Source organism: Stomoxys calcitrans, chromosome 4 (genome assembly GCF_963082655.1).
Source record: "Stomoxys calcitrans chromosome 4, idStoCalc2.1, whole genome shotgun sequence".
In the NCBI taxonomy this organism is placed as follows: Eukaryota; Metazoa; Arthropoda; class Insecta; order Diptera; family Muscidae; genus Stomoxys; species Stomoxys calcitrans.
In genome coordinates, this window is record NC_081555.1 from 111496391 (window position 1) to 111519497 (window position 23107).

The 23107-nt window shown below is 32.1% G+C and overlaps 1 protein-coding gene across 1 annotated transcript; it reads right to left on the bottom strand.

Annotated features, from left to right (window-relative positions):
- Positions 1 to 331: 331 nt before the first annotated feature.
- On the bottom strand, positions 332 to 22791 carry LOC131997004 (uncharacterized). Its single transcript, XM_059367241.1, has 2 exons — positions 21669 to 22791; positions 332 to 345 (listed from the first exon to the last, which is right to left on the bottom strand). Exons 1-2 carry the CDS (start codon positions 22789 to 22791, stop codon positions 332 to 334), a joined length of 1137 nt encoding a protein of 378 aa, XP_059223224.1.
- Positions 22792 to 23107: the final 316 nt, after the last annotated feature.

Below are 23107 nucleotides of genomic sequence, written 5' to 3' on the forward strand. Positions count from 1 at the left end.
CCCATTTAGGCTTTTGTGTTTTGGAAAAGAATAGAGTCCCTCGGATTTCACAATAATTAAATAGAAAGTTCAGTCTGTCAGTCTCCCTAACCTTTGGTGCCTTAATAAAAATAAAATACCAAGCTTTAATGTTATAATATTTCCTTTTATTATTATTTTTTTCTTGAGTTACATTCTTTAAATATGATTACAATAGTTTTTGAAACTAACATACAAATATTATCGATTAAATACAAATGCACAGTTAGTACAAATACAATGAAAATATTCATTATAAAATTATTACAATTTAAGTTAAGATATATATTTATATATATATATATAAGTATAATTAATTAACCACATCTATATTTATAATAAATGTGAGAGTTACTTAAAATTCAATTATAACAAATTCATTTTATAGATAATCAGACATAATCTTAATTTAAAGTTTTTTTTAGTTTTATACAATAAAAATAAAGATCAGCCTATAGTTTTACAAAAAATTTGACTATACGTATAAAAAAGTATCATATAATACAAGAGACTTAAACTTAAACTAATTTATGTAAGCAAGTTTCTTTGAGGTAAGAGGTGATTTTGTTCACTATCTCCACCACTGGATTTTCTTCTTTTTTTGGAAACAAGTCTTATTTCTTCGTTTTACGAAGTAAAATTGGTCTGAACTCTCTTACAAAAATAAGAATACCAAAAAGGTGTTCAATTAACACTTATGTGCTACTGTTTGTTTCCTACTCAAATTATGGTGATATTTAGGAATTCGTTTTTTCTTCAGAAAACATTTATTTTGTCCCTAAATTTCTGGGTTATGTATGATTCATAAGGTGAAACTCCATATTAAAATATGGCAAAAATCGTTCTTTTTAACCGCAAAAGAAGAATTTGATCGTCCCTTATATTCGCCAATATTTTTGGGATTTAGAAAATTTCGAAATTTTGCTGATTTTCGATAAATTTAATTCCTTGTCTGAAAAATAATAAAACTAATTTTCGAAAAAAAATTGGCAAATATAATTCCTCATCAAAGACATCAAATCATATCTCAGATTTTCGTAACTCCCTTTTTTGATCTACAAACGCGACGTTTTTAGAGTAAAGACTCACAATTTTTACTCTCTGATAAAGAATTTTGAAATATTGACTCACCGTCGTTAAGATGTGTTCATTTTTTTAAGATTTTGATAATTTCGAAATTTTGCTGATTTTCGAAAATTTCAATGACTTATAGCCTGTCCGAAAAATGGTGAAAAAATCTTTTTTTCGATTTTCGCAAAAAGACCTGGCGAATATAATTCCTTATCGAAAACTGAATGCAGATCATATTTCAGATCTTCGAAATTCCCACTTTTGGCCCAAAAACGCGGCGTTTTTAGGGTAAGGACTCATAATTTTTACTCGCTGATGAAGAATTTCGAAATATTGACTCACCGCCGTTAAGATGTGTTAATTTTTTTAAGATTTTGAAATTTTGCTGATTTTCGAAAATTTCAATGACTTATAGCCTGTCCGAAAAATGGTGAAAAAATCTTTTTTTCGATTTTCGCAAAAAGACCTGGCGAATATAATTCCTTATCGAAAACTGAATGCAGATCATATTTCAGATCTTCGAAATTCCCACTTTTGGCCCAAAAACGCGGCGTTTTTAAGGTAAGGACTCATAATTTTTACTTCCTGATAAAGAATTTCGAAATGTTGATTGAACATCGTTAAGATGTGTTAATTTTTCTTAGATTTTGAAAATTTCGAAATTTTGCTGATTTTCGAAAATTTCAATGACTTATAGCCTGTCCGAAAAATGGTGAAAAAATCTTTTTTTCGATTTTCGCAAAAAGACCTGGCGAATATAATTCCTTATCGAAAACTGAATGCAGATCATATTTCAGATCTTCGAAATTCCCACTTTTGGTCCAAAAACGCGGCGTTTTTAGGGTAAGGACTCATAATTTTTACTCTCTGATAAAGAATTTCGAAATGTTGATTCGAAATAGTTAAGATGTGTTAATTTTTTTAAGATTTTGAAAATTTCGAAATTTTGCTGATTTTCGAAAATTTCAATGACTTATAGCCTTGTCCGAAAAATGGTGAAAAAATCTTTTTTTCGATTTTCGCAAAAAGACCTGGCGAATATAATTCCTTATCGAAAACTGAATGCAGATCATATTTCAGATCTTCGAAATTCCCACTTTTAGCTCAAAAACGCGGCGTTTTTAGGGTAAGGACTCATAATTTTTACTCCCTGATAAAGAATTTCGAAATGTTGATTGAACATCGTTAAGATGTGTTAATTTTTCTTAGATTTTGAAAATTTCGAAATTTTGCTGATTTTCGAAAATTTCAATGACTTATAGCCTTGTCCGAAAAATGGTGAAAAAATCTTTTTTTCGATTTTCGCAAAAAGTCCTGGCGAATATAATTCCTTATCGAAAACTGAATGCAGATCATATTTCAGATCTTCGAAATTCCCACTTTTGGCCCAAAACGCGGCGTTTTTAGGGTAAGGACTCATAATTTTTACTCTCTGATAAAGAATTTCGAAATGTTGATTGAACACCGTTAAGATGTGTTAATTTTTTTAAGATTTTGAAAATTTCGAAATTTTGCTGATTTTCGAAAATTTCAATGACTTATAGCCTTGTCCGAAAAATGGTGAAAAAATCTTTTTTTCGATTTTCGCAAAAAGACCTGGCGAATATAATTCCTTATCGAAAACTGAATGCAGATCATATTTCAGATCTTCGAAATTCCCACTTTTGGCCCAAAAACGCGGCGTTTTTAGGGTAAGGACTCATAATTTTTACTTCCTGATAAAGAATTTCGAAATGTTGATTGAACATCGTTAAGATGTGTTAATTTTTCTTAGATTTTGAAAATTTCGAAATTTTGCTGATTTTCGAAAATTTCAATGACTTATAGCCTGTCCGAAAAATGGTGAAAAAATCTTTTTTTCGATTTTCGCAAAAAGACCTGGCGAATATAATTCCTTATCGAAAACTGAATGCAGATCATATTTCAGATCTTCGAAATTCCCACTTTTGGCCCAAAAACGCGGCGTTTTTAGGGTAAGGACTCATAATTTTTACTTCCTGATAAAGAATTTCGAAATGTTGATTGAACATCGTTAAGATGTGTTAATTTTTCTTAGATTTTGAAAATTTCGAAATTTTGCTGATTTTCGAAAATTTCAATGACTTATAGCCTGTCCGAAAAATGGTGAAAAAATCTTTTTTTCGATTTTCGCAAAAAGACCTGGCGAATATAATTCCTTATCGAAAACTGAATGCAGATCATATTTCAGATCTTCGAAATTCCCACTTTTGGCCCAAAAACGCGGCGTTTTTAAGGTAAGGACTCATAATTTTTACTTCCTGATAAAGAATTTCGAAATGTTGATTGAACATCGTTAAGATGTGTTAATTTTTCTTAGATTTTGAAAATTTCGAAATTTTGCTGATTTTCGAAAATTTCAATGACTTATAGCCTGTCCGAAAAATGGTGAAAAAATCTTTTTTTCGATTTTCGCAAAAAGACCTGGCGAATATAATTCCTTATCGAAAACTGAATGCAGATCATATTTCAGATCTTCGAAATTCCCACTTTTGGCCCAAAAACGCGGCGTTTTTAGGGTAAGGACTCATAATTTTTACTTCCTGATAAAGAATTTCGAAATGTTGATTGAACATCGTTAAGATGTGTTAATTTTTCTTAGATTTTGAAAATTTCGAAATTTTGCTCATTTTCGAAAATTTCAATGACTTATAGCCTTGTCCGAAAAATGGTGAAAAAATCTTTTTTTCGATTTTCGCAAAAAGACCTGGCGAATATAATTCCTTATCGAAAACTGAATGCAGATCATATTTCAGATCTTCGAAATTCCCACTTTTAGCTCAAAAACGCGGCGTTTTTAGGGTAAGGACTCATAATTTTTACTCCCTGATAAAGAATTTCGAAATGTTGATTGAACATCGTTAAGATGTGTTAATTTTTCTTAGATTTTGAAAATTTCGAAATTTTGCTGATTTTCGAAAATTTCAATGACTTATAGCCTTGTCCGAAAAATGGTGAAAAAATCTTTTTTTCGATTTTCGCAAAAAGTCCTGGCGAATATAATTCCTTATCGAAAACTGAATGCAGATCATATTTCAGATCTTCGAAATTCCCACTTTTGGCCCAAAAACGCGGCGTTTTTAGGGTAAGGACTCATAATTTTTACTCTCTGATAAAGAATTTCGAAATGTTGATTGAACACCGTTAAGATGTGTTAATTTTTTTAAGATTTTGAAAATTTCGAAATTTTGCTGATTTTCGAAAATTTCAATGACTTATAGCCTTGTCCGAAAAATGGTGAAAAAATCTTTTTTTCGATTTTCGCAAAAAGACCTGGCGAATATAATTCCTTATCGAAAACTGAATGCAGATCATATTTCAGATCTTCGAAATTCCCACTTTTGGCCCAAAAACGCGGCGTTTTTAGGGTAAGGACTCATAATTTTTACTCTCTGATAAAGAATTTCGAAATGTTGATTGAACACCGTTAAGATGTGTTAATTTTTTTAAGATTTTGAAAATTTCGAAATTTTGCTGATTTTCGAAAATTTCAATGACTTATAGCCTTGTCCGAAAAATGGTGAAAAAATCTTTTTTTCGATTTTCGCAAAAAGACCTGGCGAATATAATTCCTTATCGAAAACTGAATGCAGATCATATTTCAGATGTTCGAAATTCCCACTTTTGGCCCAAAAACGCGGCGTTTTTAGGGTAAGGACTCATAATTTTTACTTCCTGATAAAGAATTTCGAAATGTTGATTGAACATCGTTAAGATGTGTTAATTTTTCTTAGATTTTGAAAATTTCGAAATTTTGCTGATTTTCGAAAATTTCAATGACTTATAGCCTTGTCCGAAAAATGGTGAAAAAATCTTTTTTTCGATTTTCGCAAAAAGACCTGGCGAATATAATTCCTTATCGAAAACTGAATGCAGATCATATTTCAGATCTTCGAAATTCCCACTTTTGGCCCAAAAACGCGGCGTTTTTAGGGTAAGGACTCATAATTTTTACTTCCTGATAAAGAATTTCGAAATGTTGATTGAACATCGTTAAGATGTGTTAATTTTTCTTAGATTTTGAAAATTTCGAAATTTTGCTGATTTTCGAAAATTTCAATGACTTATAACCTTGTCCGAAAAATGGTGAAAAAATCTTTTTTTCGATTTTCGCAAAAAGACCTGGCGAATATAATTCCTTATCGAAAACTGAATGCAGATCATATTTCAGATCTTCGAAATTCCCACTTTTGGCCCAAAAACGCGGCGTTTTTAGGGTAAGGACTCATAATTTTTACTCTCTGATAAAGAATTTCGAAATGTTGATTCGAAATCGTTAAGATGTGTTAATTTTTTTAAGATTTTGAAAATTTCGAAATTTTGCTGATTTTCGAAAATTTCAATGACTTATAGCCTTGTCCGAAAGATGGTGAAAAAATCTTTTTTTCGATTTTCGCAAAAAGACCTGGCGAATATAATTCCTTATCGAAAATTGAATGCAGATCATATTTCAGATCTTCGAAATTCCCACTTTTGGCCCAAAAACGCGGCGTTTTTAGGGTAAGGACTCATAATTTTTACTCTCTGATAAAGAATTTCGAAATGTTGATTGAACACCGTTAAGATGTGTTAATTTTTTTAAGATTTCGAAAATTTCGAAATTTTGCTGATTTTCGAAAATTTCAATGACTTATAGCCTTGTCCGAAAAATGGTCAAAAAATCTTTTTTTCGATTTTCGCAAAAAGACCTGGCGAATATAATTCCTTGTCGAAAATTGAATGCAGATCATATTTCAGATCTTCGAAATTCCCACTTTTGGCCCAAAAACGCGGCGTTTTTAGGGTAAGGACTCATAATTTTTACTTCCTGATAAAGAATTTCGAAATGTTGATTGAACATCGTTAAGATGTGTTAATTTTTTTTAGATTTCGAAAATTTCGAAATTTTGCTGATTTTCGAAAATTTCAATGACTTATAGCCTTGTCCGAAAAATGGTGAAAAAATCTTTTTTTCGATTTTCGCAAAAAGACCTGGCGAATATAATTCCTTATCGAAAATTGAATGCAGATCATATTTCAGATCTTCGAAATTCCCACTTTTGGCCCAAAAACGCGGCGTTTTTAGGGTAAGGACTTATAATTTTTACTCTCTGATAAAGAATTTCGAAATGTTGATTCGAAATCGGTAAGATGTGTTAATTTTTTTTAGATTTCGAAAATTTCGAAATTTTGCTGATTTTCGAAAATTTCAATGACTATAGCCTTGTCCGAAAAATGGTGAAAAAATCTTTTTTTCGATTTTCGCAAAAAGACCTGGCGAATATAATTCGTTATCGAAAACTGAATGCAGATCATATTTTAGATCTTCGAAATTCCCACTTTTGGCCCAAAAACGCGGCGTTTTTAAGGTAAGGACTCGTAATTTTTACTCTCTGATAAAGAATTTCGAAATGTTAATTGAACACCGTTAAGATGTGTTAATTTTTTTAAGATTTTGAAAATTTCGAAATTTTGCTGATTTTCGAAAATTTCAATGACTTATAGCCTTGTCCGAAAAATGGTGAAAAAATCTTTTTTTCGATTTTCGCAAAAAGACCTGGCGAATATAATTCCTTATCGAAAACTGAATGCAGATCACATTTTAGATCTTCGAAATTCCCACTTTTGGCCCAAAAACGCGGCGTTTTTAGGGTAAGGACTCATAATTTTTACTTCCTGATAAAGAATTTCGAAATGTTGATTAAACATCGTTAAGATGTGTTAACTTTTTTAAGATTTTGAAAATTTCGAAATTTTGCTGATTTTCGAAAATTTCAATGACTTATAACCTTGTCCGAAAAATGGTGAAAAAATCTTTTTTTCGATTTTCGCAAAAAGACCTGGCGAATATAATTCCTTATCGAAAACTGAATGCAGATCATATTTCAGATCTTCGAAATTCCCACTTTTGGCCCAAAAACGCGGCGTTTTTAGGGTAAGGACTCATAATTTTTACTCTCTGATAAAGAATTTCGAAATGTTGATTCGAAATCGTTAAGATGTGTTAATTTTTTTAAGATTTTGAAAATTTCGAAATTTTGCTGATTTTCGAAAATTTCAATGACTTATAGCCTTGTCCGAAAGATGGTGAAAAAATCTTTTTTTCGATTTTCGCAAAAAGACCTGGCGAATATAATTCCTTATCGAAAATTGAATGCAGATCATATTTCAGATCTTCGAAATTCCCACTTTTGGCCCAAAAACGCGGCGTTTTTAGGGTAAGGACTCATAATTTTTACTCTCTGATAAAGAATTTCGAAATGTTGATTGAACACCGTTAAGATGTGTTAATTTTTTTAAGATTTCGAAAATTTCGAAATTTTGCTGATTTTCGAAAATTTCAATGACTTATAGCCTTGTCCGAAAAATGGTCAAAAAATCTTTTTTTCGATTTTCGCAAAAAGACCTGGCGAATATAATTCCTTGTCGAAAATTGAATGCAGATCATATTTCAGATCTTCGAAATTCCCACTTTTGGCCCAAAAACGCGGCGTTTTTAGGGTAAGGACTCATAATTTTTACTTCCTGATAAAGAATTTCGAAATGTTGATTGAACATCGTTAAGATGTGTTAATTTTTTTTAGATTTCGAAAATTTCGAAATTTTGCTGATTTTCGAAAATTTCAATGACTTATAGCCTTGTCCGAAAAATGGTGAAAAAATCTTTTTTTCGATTTTCGCAAAAAGACCTGGCGAATATAATTCCTTATCGAAAATTGAATGCAGATCATATTTCAGATCTTCGAAATTCCCACTTTTGGCCCAAAAACGCGGCGTTTTTAGGGTAAGGACTTATAATTTTTACTCTCTGATAAAGAATTTCGAAATGTTGATTCGAAATCGGTAAGATGTGTTAATTTTTTTTAGATTTCGAAAATTTCGAAATTTTGCTGATTTTCGAAAATTTCAATGACTATAGCCTTGTCCGAAAAATGGTGAAAAAATCTTTTTTTCGATTTTCGCAAAAAGACCTGGCGAATATAATTCGTTATCGAAAACTGAATGCAGATCATATTTTAGATCTTCGAAATTCCCACTTTTGGCCCAAAAACGCGGCGTTTTTAAGGTAAGGACTCGTAATTTTTACTCTCTGATAAAGAATTTCGAAATGTTAATTGAACACCGTTAAGATGTGTTAATTTTTTTAAGATTTTGAAAATTTCGAAATTTTGCTGATTTTCGAAAATGTCAATGACTTATAGCCTTGTCCGAAAAATGGTGAAAAAATCTTTTTTTCGATTTTCGCAAAAAGACCTGGCGAATATAATTCCTTATCGAAAACTGAATGCAGATCACATTTTAGATCTTCGAAATTCCCACTTTTGGCCCAAAAACGCGGCGTTTTTAGGGTAAGGACTCATAATTTTTACTTCCTGATAAAGAATTTCGAAATGTTGATTAAACATCGTTAAGATGTGTTAACTTTTTTAAGATTTTGAAAATTTCGAAATTTTGCTGATTTTCGAAAATTTCAATGACTTATAGCCTTGTCCGAAAAATGGTGAAAAAAACTTTTTTTCGATTTTCGCAAAAAGACCTGGCGAATATAATTCCTTATCGAAAACTGAATGCAGATCATATTTCAGATCTTCGAAATTCCCACTTTTGGCCCAAAAACGCGGCGTTTTTAGGGTAAGGACTCATAATTTTTACTCTCTGATAAAGAATTTCGAAATGTTGATTCGAAATCGTTAAGATGTGTTAATTTTTTTAAGATTTTGAAAATTTCGAAATTTTGCTGATTTTCGAAAATTTCAATGACTTATAGCCTTGTCCGAAAAATGGTGAAAAAATCTTTTTTTCGATTTTCGCAAAAAGACCTGGCGAATATAATTCCTTATCGAAAACTGAATGCAGATCATATTTCAGATCTTCGAAATTCCCACTTTTGGCCCAAAAACGCGGCGTTTTTAGGGTAAGGACTCATAATTTTTACTTCCTGATAAAGAATTTCGAAATGTTGATTGAACATCGTTAAGATGTGTTAATTTTTCTTAGATTTTGAAAATTTCGAAATTTTGCTGATTTTCGAAAATTTCAATGACTTATAGCCTGTCCGAAAAATGGTGAAAAAATCTTTTTTTCGATTTTCGCAAAAAGACCTGGCGAATATAATTCCTTATCGAAAACTGAATGCAGATCATATTTCAGATCTTCGAAATTCCCACTTTTGGCCCAAAAACGCGGCGTTTTTAGGGTAAGGACTCATAATTTTTACTCTCTGATAAAGAATTTCGAAATGTTGATTGAACACCGTTAAGATGTGTTAATTTTTTTAAGATTTTGAAAATTTCGAAATTTTGCTGATTTTCGAAAATTTCAATGACCTTGTCCGAAAAATGGTGAAAAAATCTTTTTTTCGATTTTCGCAAAAAGACCTGGCGAATATAATTCCTTATCGAAAACTGAATGCAGATCATATTTCAGATGTTCGAAATTCCCACTTTTGGCCCAAAAACGCGGCGTTTTTAGGGTAAGGACTCATAATTTTTACTCTCTGATAAAGAATTTCGAAATGTTGATTGAACACCGTTAAGATGTGTTAATTTTTTTTAGATTTCGAAAATTTCGAAATTTTGCTGATTTTCGAAAATTTCAATGACTTATAGCCTTGTCCGAAAAATGGTGAAAAAATCTTTTTTTCGATTTTCGCAAAAAGACCTGGCGAATATAATTCCTTATCGAAAACTGAATGCAGATCATATTTCAGATCTTCGAAATTCCCACTTTTGGCCCAAAAACGCGGCGTTTTTAGGGTAAGGACTCATAATTTTTACTCTCTGATAAAGAATTTCGAAATGTTGATTCGAAATCGTTAAGATGTGTTAATTTTTTTTAGATTTCGAAAATTTCGAAATTTTGCTGATTTTCGAAAATTTCAATGACTTATAGCCTGTCCGAAAAATGGTGAAAAAATCTTTTTTTCGATTTTCGCAAAAAGACCTGGCGAATATAATTCCTTATCGAAAACTGAATGCAGATCATATTTCAGATCTTCGAAATTCCCACTTTTGGCCCAAAAACGCGGCGTTTTTAGGGTAAGGACTCATAATTTTTACTTCCTGATAAAGAATTTCGAAATGTTGATTGAACATCGTTAAGATGTGTTAATTTTTCTTAGATTTTGAAAATTTCGAAATTTTGCTGATTTTCGAAAATTTCAATGACTTATAGCCTTGTCCGAAAAATGGTGAAAAAATCTTTTTTTCGATTTTCGCAAAAAGACCTGGCGAATATAATTCCTTATCGAAAACTGAATGCAGATCATATTTCAGATCTTCGAAATTCCCACTTTTGGCCCAAAAACGCGGCGTTTTTAGGGTAAGGACTCATAATTTTTACTCTCTGATAAAGAATTTCGAAATGTTGATTCGAAATCGTTAAGATGTGTTAATTTTTTTAAGATTTTGAAAATTTCGAAATTTTGCTGATTTTCGAAAATTTCAATGACTTATAGCCTTGTCCGAAAAATGGTGAAAAAATCTTTTTTTCGATTTTCGCAAAAAGACCTGGCGAATATAATTCCTTATCGAAAACTGAATGCAGATCATATTTCAGATCTTCGAAATTCCCACTTTTGGCCCAAAAACGCGGCGTTTTTAGGGTAAGGACTCATAATTTTTACTCTCTGATAAAGAATTTCGAAATGTTGATTGAACACCGTTAAGATGTGTTAATTTTTTTTAGATTTCGAAAATTTCGAAATTTTGCTGATTTTCGAAAATTTCAATGACTTATAGCCTTGTCCGAAAAATGGTGAAAAAATCTTTTTTTCGATTTTCGCAAAAAGACCTGGCGAATATAATTCCTTATCGAAAACTGAATGCAGATCATATTTCAGATCTTCGAAATTCCCACTTTTGGCCCAAAAACGCGGCGTTTTTAGGGTAAGGACTCATAATTTTTACTCTCTGATAAAGAATTTCGAAATGTTGATTGAACACCGTTAAGATGTGTTAATTTTTTTAAGATTTTGAAAATTTCGAAATTTTGCTGATTTTCGAAAATTTCAATGACTTTAACCTTGTCCGAAAAATGGTGAAAAAATCTTTTTTTCGATTTTCGCAAAAAGACCTGGCGAATATAATTCCTTATCGAAAATTGAATGCAGATCATATTTCAGATCTTCGAAATTCCCACTTTTGGCCCAAAAACGCGGCGTTTTTAGGGTAAGGACTCATAATTTTTACTCTCTGATAAAGAATTTCGAAATGTTGATTGAACACCGTTAAGATGTGTTAATTTTTTTAAGATTTTGAAAATTTCGAAATTTTGCTGATTTTCGAAAATTTCAATGACTTATAGCCTTGTCCGAAAAATGGTGAAAAAATCTTTTTTTCGATTTTCGCAAAAAGACCTGGCGAATATAATTCCTTGTCGAAAATTGAATGCAGATCATATTTCAGATCTTCGAAATTCCCACTTTTGGCCCAAAAACGCGGCGTTTTTAGGGTAAGGACTCATAATTTTTACTTCCTGATAAAGAATTTCGAAATGTTGATTGAACATCGTTAAGATGTGTTAATTTTTTTTAGATTTCGAAAATTTCGAAATTTTGCTGATTTTCGAAAATTTCAATGACTTATAGCCTTGTCCGAAAAATGGTGAAAAAATCTTTTTTTCGATTTTCGCAAAAAGACCTGGCGAATATAATTCCTTATCGAAAATTGAATGCAGATCATATTTCAGATCTTCGAAATTCCCACTTTTGGCCCAAAAACGCGGCGTTTTTAGGGTAAGGACTTATAATTTTTACTCTCTGATAAAGAATTTGGAAATGTTGATTCGAAATCGGTAAGATGTGTTAATTTTTTTTAGATTTCGAAAATTTCGAAATTTTGCTGATTTTCGAAAATTTCAATGACTTATAGCCTCGTCCGAAAAATGATGAAAAAATCTTTTTTTCGATTTTCGCAAAAAGACCTGGCGAATATAATTCCTTATCGAAAACTGAATGCAGATCATATTTCAGATCTTCGAAATTCCCACTTTTGGCCCAAAAACGCGGCGTTTTTAGGGTAAGGACTCATAATTTTTAGTCTCTGATAAAGAATTTCGAAATGTTGATTCGAAATCGTTAAGATGTGTTAATTTTTTTAAGATTTTGAAAATTTCGAAATTTTGCTGATTTTCGAAAATTTCAATGACTTATAGCCTTGTCCGAAAAATGGTGAAAAAATCTTTTTTTCGATTTTCGCAAAAAGACCTGGCGAATATAATTCCTTATCGAAAATTGAATGCAGATCATATTTCAGATCTTCGAAATTCCCACTTTTGGCCCAAAAACGCGGCGTTTTTAGGGTAAGGACTCATAATTTTTACTTCCTGATAAAGAATTTCGAAATGTTGATTGAACATCGTTAAGATGTGTTAATTTTTCTTAGATTTTGAAAATTTCGAAATTTTGCTGATTTTCGAAAATTTCAATGACTTATAGCCTTGTCCGAAAAATGGTGAAAAAATCTTTTTTTCGATTTTCGCAAAAAGACCTGGCGAATATAATTCCTTATCGAAAACTGAATGCAGATCATATTTCAGATCTTCGAAATTCCCACTTTTGGCCCAAAAACGCGGCGTTTTTAGGGTAAGGACTCATAATTTTTACTCTCTGATAAAGAATTTCGAAATGTTGATTCGAAATCGTTAAGATGTGTTAATTTTTTTAAGATTTTGAAAATTTCGAAATTTTGCTGATTTTCGAAAATTTCAATGACTTATAGCCTTGTCCGAAAAATGGTGAAAAAATCTTTTTTTCGATTTTCGCAAAAAGACCTGGCGAATATAATTCCTTATCGAAAACTGAATGCAGATCATATTTCAGATCTTCGAAATTCCCACTTTTGGCCCAAAAACGCGGCGTTTTTAGGGCAAGGACTTATAATTTTTACTCTCTGATAAAGAATTTCGAAATGTTGATTGAACACCGTTAAGATGTGTTAATTTTTTTAAGATTTTGAAAATTTCGAAATTTTGCTGATTTTCGAAAATTTCAATGACTTATAGCCTTGTCCGAAAAATGGTGAAAAAATCTTTTTTTCGATTTTCGCAAAAAGACCTGGCGAATATAATTCCTTATAGAAAACTGAATGCAGATCATATTTCAGATCTTCGAAATTCCCACTTTTGGCCCAAAAACGCGGCGTTTTTAGGGCAAGGACTTATAATTTTTACTCTCTGATAAAGAATTTCGAAATGTTGATTCGAAATCGTTAAGATGTGTTAATTTTTTTTAGATTTTGAAAATTTCGAAATTTTGCTGATTTTCGAAAATTTCAATGACTTATAGCCTTGTCCGAAAAATGGTGAAAAAATCTTTTTTTCGATTTTCGCAAAAAGACCTGGCGAATATAATTCCTTGTCGAAAATTGAATGCAGATCATATTTCAGATCTTCGAAATTCCCACTTTTGGCCCAAAAACGCGGCGTTTTTAGGGTAAGGACTCATAATTTTTACTTCCTGATAAAGAATTTCGAAATGTTGATTGAACATCGTTAAGATGTGTTAATTTTTCTTAGATTTTGAAAATTTCGAAATTTTGCTGATTTTCGAAAATTTCAATGACTTATAGCCTGTCCGAAAAATGGTGAAAAAATCTTTTTTTCGATTTTCGCAAAAAGACCTGGCGAATATAATTCCTTATCGAAAACTGAATGCAGATCATATTTCAGATCTTCGAAATTCCCACTTTTGGCCCAAAAACGCGGCGTTTTTAGGGTAAGGACTCATAATTTTTACTCTCTGATAAAGAATTTCGAAATGTTGATTCGAAATCGTTAAGATGTGTTAATTTTTTAAAGATTTTGAAAATTTCGAAATTTTGCTGATTTTCGAAAATTTCAATGACTTATAGCCTTGTCCGAAAAATGGTGAAAAAATCTTTTTTTCGATTTTCGCAAAAAGACCTGGCGAATATAATTCCTTATCGAAAACTGAATGCAGATCATATTTCAGATGTTCGAAATTCCCACTTTTGGCCCAAAAACGCGGCGTTTTTAGGGTAAGGACTCATAATTTTTACTCTCTGATAAAGAATTTCGAAATGTTGATTGAACACCGTTAAGATGTGTTAATTTTTTTTAGATTTCGAAAATTTCGAAATTTTGCTGATTTTCGAAAATTTCAATGACTTATAGCCTTGTCCGAAAAATGGTGAAAAAATCTTTTTTTCGATTTTCGCAAAAAGACCTGGCGAATATAATTCCTTATCGAAAACTGAATGCAGATCATATTTCAGATCTTCGAAATTCCCACTTTTGGCCCAAAAACGCGGCGTTTTTAGGGTAAGGACTCATAATTTTTACTCTCTGATAAAGAATTTCGAAATGTTGATTGAACACCGTTAAGATGTGTTAATTTTTTTAAGATTTTGAAAATTTCGAAATTTTGCTGATTTTCGAAAATTTCAATGACCTTGTCCGAAAAATGGTGAAAAAATCTTTTTTTCGATTTTCGCAAAAAGACCTGGCGAATATAATTCCTTATCGAAAACTGAATGCAGATCATATTTCAGATGTTCGAAATTCCCACTTTTGGCCCAAAAACGCGGCGTTTTTAGGGTAAGGACTCATAATTTTTACTCTCTGATAAAGAATTTCGAAATGTTGATTGAACACCGTTAAGATGTGTTAATTTTTTTTAGATTTCGAAAATTTCGAAATTTTGCTGATTTTCGAAAATTTCAATGACTTATAGCCTTGTCCGAAAAATGGTGAAAAAATCTTTTTTTCGATTTTCGCAAAAAGACCTGGCGAATATAATTCCTTATCGAAAACTGAATGCAGATCATATTTCAGATCTTCGAAATTCCCACTTTTGGCCCAAAAACGCGGCGTTTTTAGGGTAAGGACTCATAATTTTTACTCTCTGATAAAGAATTTCGAAATGTTGATTCGAAATCGTTAAGATGTGTTAATTTTTTTTAGATTTCGAAAATTTCGAAATTTTGCTGATTTTCGAAAATTTCAATGACTTATAGCCTGTCCGAAAAATGGTGAAAAAATCTTTTTTTCGATTTTCGCAAAAAGACCTGGCGAATATAATTCCTTATCGAAAACTGAATGCAGATCATATTTCAGATCTTCGAAATTCCCACTTTTGGCCCAAAAACGCGGCGTTTTTAGGGTAAGGACTCATAATTTTTACTTCCTGATAAAGAATTTCGAAATGTTGATTGAACATCGTTAAGATGTGTTAATTTTTCTTAGATTTTGAAAATTTCGAAATTTTGCTGATTTTCGAAAATTTCAATGACTTATAGCCTTGTCCGAAAAATGGTGAAAAAATCTTTTTTTCGATTTTCGCAAAAAGACCTGGCGAATATAATTCCTTATCGAAAACTGAATGCAGATCATATTTCAGATCTTCGAAATTCCCACTTTTGGCCCAAAAACGCGGCGTTTTTAGGGTAAGGACTCATAATTTTTACTCTCTGATAAAGAATTTCGAAATGTTGATTCGAAATCGTTAAGATGTGTTAATTTTTTTAAGATTTTGAAAATTTCGAAATTTTGCTGATTTTCGAAAATTTCAATGACTTATAGCCTTGTCCGAAAAATGGTGAAAAAATCTTTTTTTCGATTTTCGCAAAAAGACCTGGCGAATATAATTCCTTATCGAAAACTGAATGCAGATCATATTTCAGATCTTCGAAATTCCCACTTTTGGCCCAAAAACGCGGCGTTTTTAGGGTAAGGACTCATAATTTTTACTTCCTGATAAAGAATTTCGAAATGTTGATTGAACATCGTTAAGATGTGTTAATTTTTTTTAGATTTCGAAAATTTCGAAATTTTGCTGATTTTCGAAAATTTCAATGACTTATAGCCTTGTCCGAAAAATGGTGAAAAAATCTTTTTTTCGATTTTCGCAAAAAGACCTGGCGAATATAATTCCTTATCGAAAATTGAATGCAGATCATATTTCAGATCTTCGAAATTCCCACTTTTGGCCCAAAAACGCGGCGTTTTTAGGGTAAGGACTTATAATTTTTACTCTCTGATAAAGAATTTGGAAATGTTGATTCGAAATGGGTAAGATGTGTTAATTTTTTTTAGATTTCGAAAATTTCGAAATTTTGCTGATTTTCGAAAATTTCAATGACTTATAGCCTCGTCCGAAAAATGATGAAAAAATCTTTTTTTCGATTTTCGCAAAAAGACATGGCGAATATAATTCCTTATCGAAAACTGAATGCAGATCATATTTCAGATCTTCGAAATTCCCACTTTTGGCCCAAAAACGCGGCGTTTTTAGGGTAAGGACTCATAATTTTTAGTCTCTGATAAAGAATTTCGAAATGTTGATTCGAAATCGTTAAGATGTGTTAATTTTTTTAAGATTTTGAAAATTTCGAAATTTTGCTGATTTTCGAAAATTTCAATGACTTATAGCCTTGTCCGAAAAATGGTGAAAAAATCTTTTTTTCGATTTTCGCAAAAAGACCTGGCGAATATAATTCCTTATCGAAAATTGAATGCAGATCATATTTCAGATCTTCGAAATTCCCACTTTTGGCCCAAAAACGCGGCGTTTTTAGGGTAAGGACTCATAATTTTTACTTCCTGATAAAGAATTTCGAAATGTTGATTGAACATCGTTAAGATGTGTTAATTTTTCTTAGATTTTGAAAATTTCGAAATTTTGCTGATTTTCGAAAATTTCAATGACTTATAGCCTTGTCCGAAAAATGGTGAAAAAATCTTTTTTTCGATTTTCGCAAAAAGACCTGGCGAATATAATTCCTTATCGAAAACTGAATGCAGATCATATTTCAGATCTTCGAAATTCCCACTTTTGGCCCAAAAACGCGGCGTTTTTAGGGTAAGGACTCATAATTTTTACTCTCTGATAAAGAATTTCGAAATGTTGATTCGAAATCGTTAAGATGTGTTAATTTTTTTAAGATTTTGAAAATTTCGAAATTTTGCTGATTTTCGAAAATTTCAATGACTTATAGCCTTGTCCGAAAAATGGTGAAAAAATCTTTTTTTCGATTTTCGCAAAAAGACCTGGCGAATATAATTCCTTATCGAAAATTGAATGCAGATCATATTTCAGATCTTCGAAATTCCCACTTTTGGCCCAAAAACGCGGCGTTTTTAGGGTAAGGACTCATAATTTTTACTCTCTGATAAAGAATTTCGAAATGTTGATTGAACACCGTTAAGATGTGTTAATTTTTTAAGATTTTGAAAATTTCGAAATTTTGCTGATTTTCGAAAATTTCAATGACTTATAGCCTTGTCCGAAAAATGGTGAAAAAATCTTTTTTTCGATTTTCGCAAAAAGACCTGGCGAATATAATTCCTTGTCGAAAATTGAATGCAGATCATATTTCAGATCTTCGAAATTCCCACTTTTGGCCCAAAAACGCGGCGTTTTTAGGGTAAGGACTCATAATTTTTACTTCCTGATAAAGAATTTCGAAATGTTGATTGAACATCGTTAAGATGTGTTAATTTTTCTTAGATTTTGAAAATTTCGAAATTTTGCTGATTTTCGAAAATTTCAATGACTTATAGCCTTGTCCGAAAAATGGTGAAAAAATCTTTTTTTCGATTTTCGCAAAAAGACCTGGCGAATATAATTCCTTATCGAAAACTGAATGCAGATCATATTTCAGATCTTCGAAATTCCCACTTTTGGCCCAAAAACGCGGCGTTTTTAGGGTAAGGACTCATAATTTTTACTCTCTGATAAAGAATTTCGAAATGTTGATTGAACATCGTTAAGATGTGTTAATTTTTCTTAGATTTTGAAAATTTCGAAATTTTGCTGATTTTCGAAAATTTCAATGACTTATAGCCTGTCCGAAAAATGGTGAAAAAATCTTTTTTTCGATTTTCGCAAAAAGACCTGGCGAATATAATTTCTTATCGAAAACTGAATGCAGATCATATTTCAGATCTTCGAAATTCCCACTTTTGGCCCAAAAACGCGGCGTTTTTAGGGTAAGGACTCATAATTTTTACTCTCTGATAAAGAATTTCGAAATGTTGATTCGAAATCGTTAAGATGTGTTAATTTTTTTAAGATTTTGAAAATTTCGAAATTTTGCTGATTTTCGAAAATTTCAATGACTTATAGCCTTGTCCGAAAAATGGTGAAAAAATCTTTTTTTCGATTTTCGCAAAAAGACCTGGCGAATATAATTCCTTATCGAAAACTGAATGCAGATCATATTTCAGATCTTCGAAATTCCCACTTTTGGCCCAAAAACGCGGCGTTTTTAGGGTAAGGACTCATAATTTTTACTCTCTGATAAAGAATTTCGAAATGTTGATTCGAAATCGTTAAGATGTGTTAATTTTTTTAAGATTTTGAAAATTTCGAAATTTTGCTGATTTTCGAAAATTTCAATGACTTATAGCCTTGTCCGAAAAATGGTGAAAAAATCTTTTTTTCGATTTTCGCAAAAAGACCTGGCGAATATAATTCCTTATCGAAAATTGAATGCAGATCATATTTCAGATCTTCGAAATTCCCACTTTTGGCCCAAAAACGCGGCGTTTTTAGGGTAAGGACTTATAATTTTTACTCTCTGATAAAGAATTTGGAAATGTTGATTCGAAATCGGTAAGATGTGTTAATTTTTTTTAGATTTCGAAAATTTCGAAATTTTGCTGATTTTCGAAAATTTCAATGACTTATAGCCTCGTCCGAAAAATGATGAAAAAATCTTTTTTTCGATTTTCGCAAAAAGACCTGGCGAATATAATTCCTTATCGAAAACTGAATGCAGATCATATTTCAGATCTTCGAAATTCCCACTTTTGGCCCAAAAACGCGGCGTTTTTAGGGTAAGGACTCATAATTTTTAGTCTCTGATAAAGAATTTCGAAATGTTGATTCGAAATCGTTAAGATGTGTTAATTTTTTTAAGATTTTGAAAATTTCGAAATTTTGCTGATTTTCGAAAATTTCAATGACTTATAGCCTTGTCCGAAAAATGGTGAAAAAATCTTTTTTTCGATTTTCGCAAAAAGACCTGGCGAATATAATTCCTTATCGAAAACTGAATGCAGATCATATTTCAGATCTTCGAAATTCCCACTTTTGGCCCAAAAACGCGGCGTTTTTAGGGTAAGGACTCATAATTTTTACTCTCTGATAAAGAATTTGGAAATGTTGATTCGAAATCGTTAAGATGTGTTAATTTTTTTAGATTTCGAAAATTTCGAAATTTTGCTGATTTTCGAAAATTTCAATGACTTATAGCCTTGTCCGAAAAATGGTGAAAAAATCTTTTTTTCGATTTTCGCAAAAAGACCTGGCGAATATAATTCCTTATCGAAAACTGAATGCAGATCATATTTCAGATGTTCGAAATTCCCACTTTTGGCCCAAAAACGCGGCGTTTTTAGGGTAAGGACTCATAATTTTTACTTCCTGATAAAGAATTTCGAAATGTTGATTGAACATCGTTAAGATGTGTTAATTTTTCTTAGATTTTGAAAATTTCGAAATTTTGCTGATTTTCGAAAATTTCAATGACTTATAGCCTTGTCCGAAAAATGGTGAAAAAATCTTTTTTTCGATTTTCGCAAAAAGACCTGGCGAATATAATTCCTTATCGAAAACTGAATGCAGATCATATTTCAGATCTTCGAAATTCCCACTTTTGGCCCAAAAACGCGGCGTTTTTAGGGTAAGGACTCATAATTTTTACTCTCTGATAAAGAATTTCGAAATGTTGATTCGAAATCGTTAAGATGTGTTAATTTTTTTAAGATTTTGAAAATTTCGAAATTTTGCTGATTTTCGAAAATTTCAATGACTTATAGCCTTGTCCGAAAAATGGTGAAAAAATCTTTTTTTCGATTTTCGCAAAAAGACCTGGCGAATATAATTCCTTATCGAAAATTGAATGCAGATCATATTTCAGATCTTCGAAATTCCCACTTTTGGCCCAAAAACGCGGCGTTTTTAGGGTAAGGACTTATAATTTTGTTGTATTGTATCGGCTATAGGTCCATTAAAACACAAATATTTAAGGTTTTTTTCTTTTATTTTTCTCCAATATTTCGGTAGACTCCGTCTACCATTTTCAAGGCTAGTTGTATTTAAATAAAAAAACAGAAAAACACAAATTTTAGTAAAAACGAATCACACAATAAAAACAGAAAAACAATAATTTTTAAGAAACTTTAATTCCTATTACATTTAATGAGTTGTTACACGAACTATTGTCTGTTGGCAACTAAATGTTCTCTTCTGCTGTGCTTGTTGACTGTGTGGCGGTATACCTTCGCGCAGCTTTCTATATCTTTCTTGAAATTCATTCTCTCGTCAGGCGGTAAGTCGATGATATGCAACATCTCGAGAGTGAATCTTCGTCTGTAATTGTTCTCTTGAGCTAAGATGTCCACATCGTTGAGGTTTGGCTTATGACCAGTCAATGCACAGTGGGCTGCTAGTGCAGTTTTCTGCTCGATTGGTCTATTATTGGCTTTTTGGTCAGATTTATGTGCAGATAACCTAGTTTTCAATTTCGTCATGGTAGTGCCAATATATGCCATCGGGCATATATTGGACTTGTCGCCGTTACATCTAATTTTATATACCACGTTTGATTTCTCCTCATTTTTAATTTTACATTTTGTCTTGCTGAATAATTCATTCACAGTTTTGCCTGTTTTTAATGCGAGATGGTATTTGTCCTTGTCGTATAGATTTGATTTGCCAAATCTTTCGGAGAATCCTTGTATGTATGTTAGCGATTTATAAATTTTTCCTTTTGTAGGCTGCTCTCCGTCTATGATTTTTCCAAGACGTTCCTTGGCCTTGCCTAATAGTGAATTAATTGTCCAATTAGGGAAGTCGTTGGCTCTAAGAATTGCCTTTATTTTCCTCTCATTGTCAGGATGAAAGTCTGGATCACTAATGCTAAATACTCTTCTTATAAAATTCGTTGCTGTGTTTGTTATTACTCTCTTGTGGTGTTTAGAGTAAAAATTGATTAATCTTCCGGAAGCCGTCGATTTTTGATACCAATCTATTTTTAGCTGGTTGCCATGTCTATAAACTACCGAGTCCAAATAAGGTAGTTTGCCATCATATTCTTCTTCCTTCGTAAATTGGATGTAGTTGTTGAAGGAGTTCAGAGTCTTCAGCGTCTCTGCCACGTCTGATTTCTTCAAAATCGCGAAAATGTCGTCTACATATTTTGTCAATATCTTAGGTTTTCTTATTTTGTCAAATGTGTTATTGAGAAGTTCCTCCATTACGATGTCAGCAATAATGGGTGAAGCGGGTGATCCCATTGGCATTCCTCTAAGCTGTTCATACAACTTGTCATCGTATTTAAAATATCTGCTGTCCTTAATGCAGAATGTTAGAATTTCCTTGAAAATTTCCCTTGGAATATTGGTATATTTTTCAATCTCGTCCCATTTATTCTCAATTGTCTGGAGTGCTAAATTTATTGGAATACTTGGGAACAAGGACACCACGTCAAAAGATACTAAAACTTCGTCATTTTCTATGGTCATGTTCTTTATCTTAGCTTTAAAGTCCACTGCGTCTTTCACATTATATTTGGAATCCTTGGTGATATTTTTCAAAATATTCACTATGTACCTACATAGATGATAGGACGGCGCGTTTATTGATGAACATATTGGTCTCAACGGTGTACCTTCTTTATGGATCTTTGGGAGTCCATATATTCGAGGGGCCAATGCGGTCTTGCTGGTCAATTTATTCTTCTCCTGGATGCTGATAAGATTCAAGTTGTGAAGTTTATCCACCAATTTGTTGTTCCTTGTCTGTAGCCTAGATGTTGGGTCAATCTTTAAGCGCCTATACATACACATATCGTGTATTATTGCCTTCATTTTTTGCTCGTAGTCATCTTTGTACAAAGCCACTGTCTTTCCTCCCTTGTCTGCCGTTAAAATTAATAAATCCTCATTCTCCTTTAAATATTTTCTTGTTTGAGACACTGTGTCCACCACATATTTGTCTCTCATGCTCATCTTTGACTTTCGTAAGTGATCGTCTATCAATGTTGTAAGCTTGGTTCTACCCATCTCCTGTTCCTCTCTATTCTCTATAGTTTGTACACACTCCTCTCCCTCTGCAATGACTTGCAAGAGTGGAAAGTTCTTGTTGGTGTGTGGGAGAGCGTGTTTCGGACCTAAAGAGAGAATCCATTGTACGTTCGTTGGTATCTCTCGCTCTGTTTTATTCACAAACCACACGTCGTTGCGTCTAATGTTGAGGGCCTTGTCTTGTCGTTGTGTGAGTGCCTGTAGTTTCTTTATGTGTGTTGTCTTGCTTTTGCTAACATTGCCCTTGTAGAGAGTAAGCTCACTGTCGAGGTATTGTAGGAAATCATCTTGAGTCAGTAGTTCTCCTAGCTTAGTCTTTGTATTCTCTACTTTCTCTTTAAAAGAGTGGATTTGCTTGTGTTTGTATTGTATTAGAAGTTTTAATACTTTCGTGTGAAAGTTGTGAATGTACCTGTGTAATGTTTTCTCAATATTTGGCGGGATTTTCTTGGTTTTGTGTGTTTGGAAGATGTTGTTAGTGTGTTTGGTTGCATTGATTATGAAGTTTGGTATGATGCCTGTTCTCTTACATTTTATTAAAAATGTTACCGATGTTTTGAGCTTGGCTATTTGTTTTTGGTGTTTCGAATATTGCTGGGCCGTTCTGTATGTGTGCTCATTGTACTTTTGTTTGATGTTTTTGTATATTGTCATCTTATTTGTTTTTATATTGCGGCGTGCCTCCCGTTGATGTATACTCTGTTAGGGTATTGTTGACCTGGTTTAAAATTCTTGTAATTTTGTTGTATTGTATCGGCTATAGGTCCATTAAAACACAAATATTTAAGGTTTTTTTCTTTTATTTTTCTCCAATATTTCGGTAGACTCCGTCTACCATTTTCAAGGCTAGTTGTATTGTTAGAGCAAGACAACACACATAAAGAAACTACAGGCACTCACACAACGACAAGACAAGGCCCTCAACATTAGACGCAACGACGTGTGGTTTGTGAATAAAACAGAGCGAGAG

Excerpts from the sequence above, each read along its gene's own strand:
- LOC131997004 (XM_059367241.1), bottom strand. The coding sequence starts at position 22,791 with ATGACAATATACAAAAACATCAAACAAAAGTACAATGAGCACACATAC.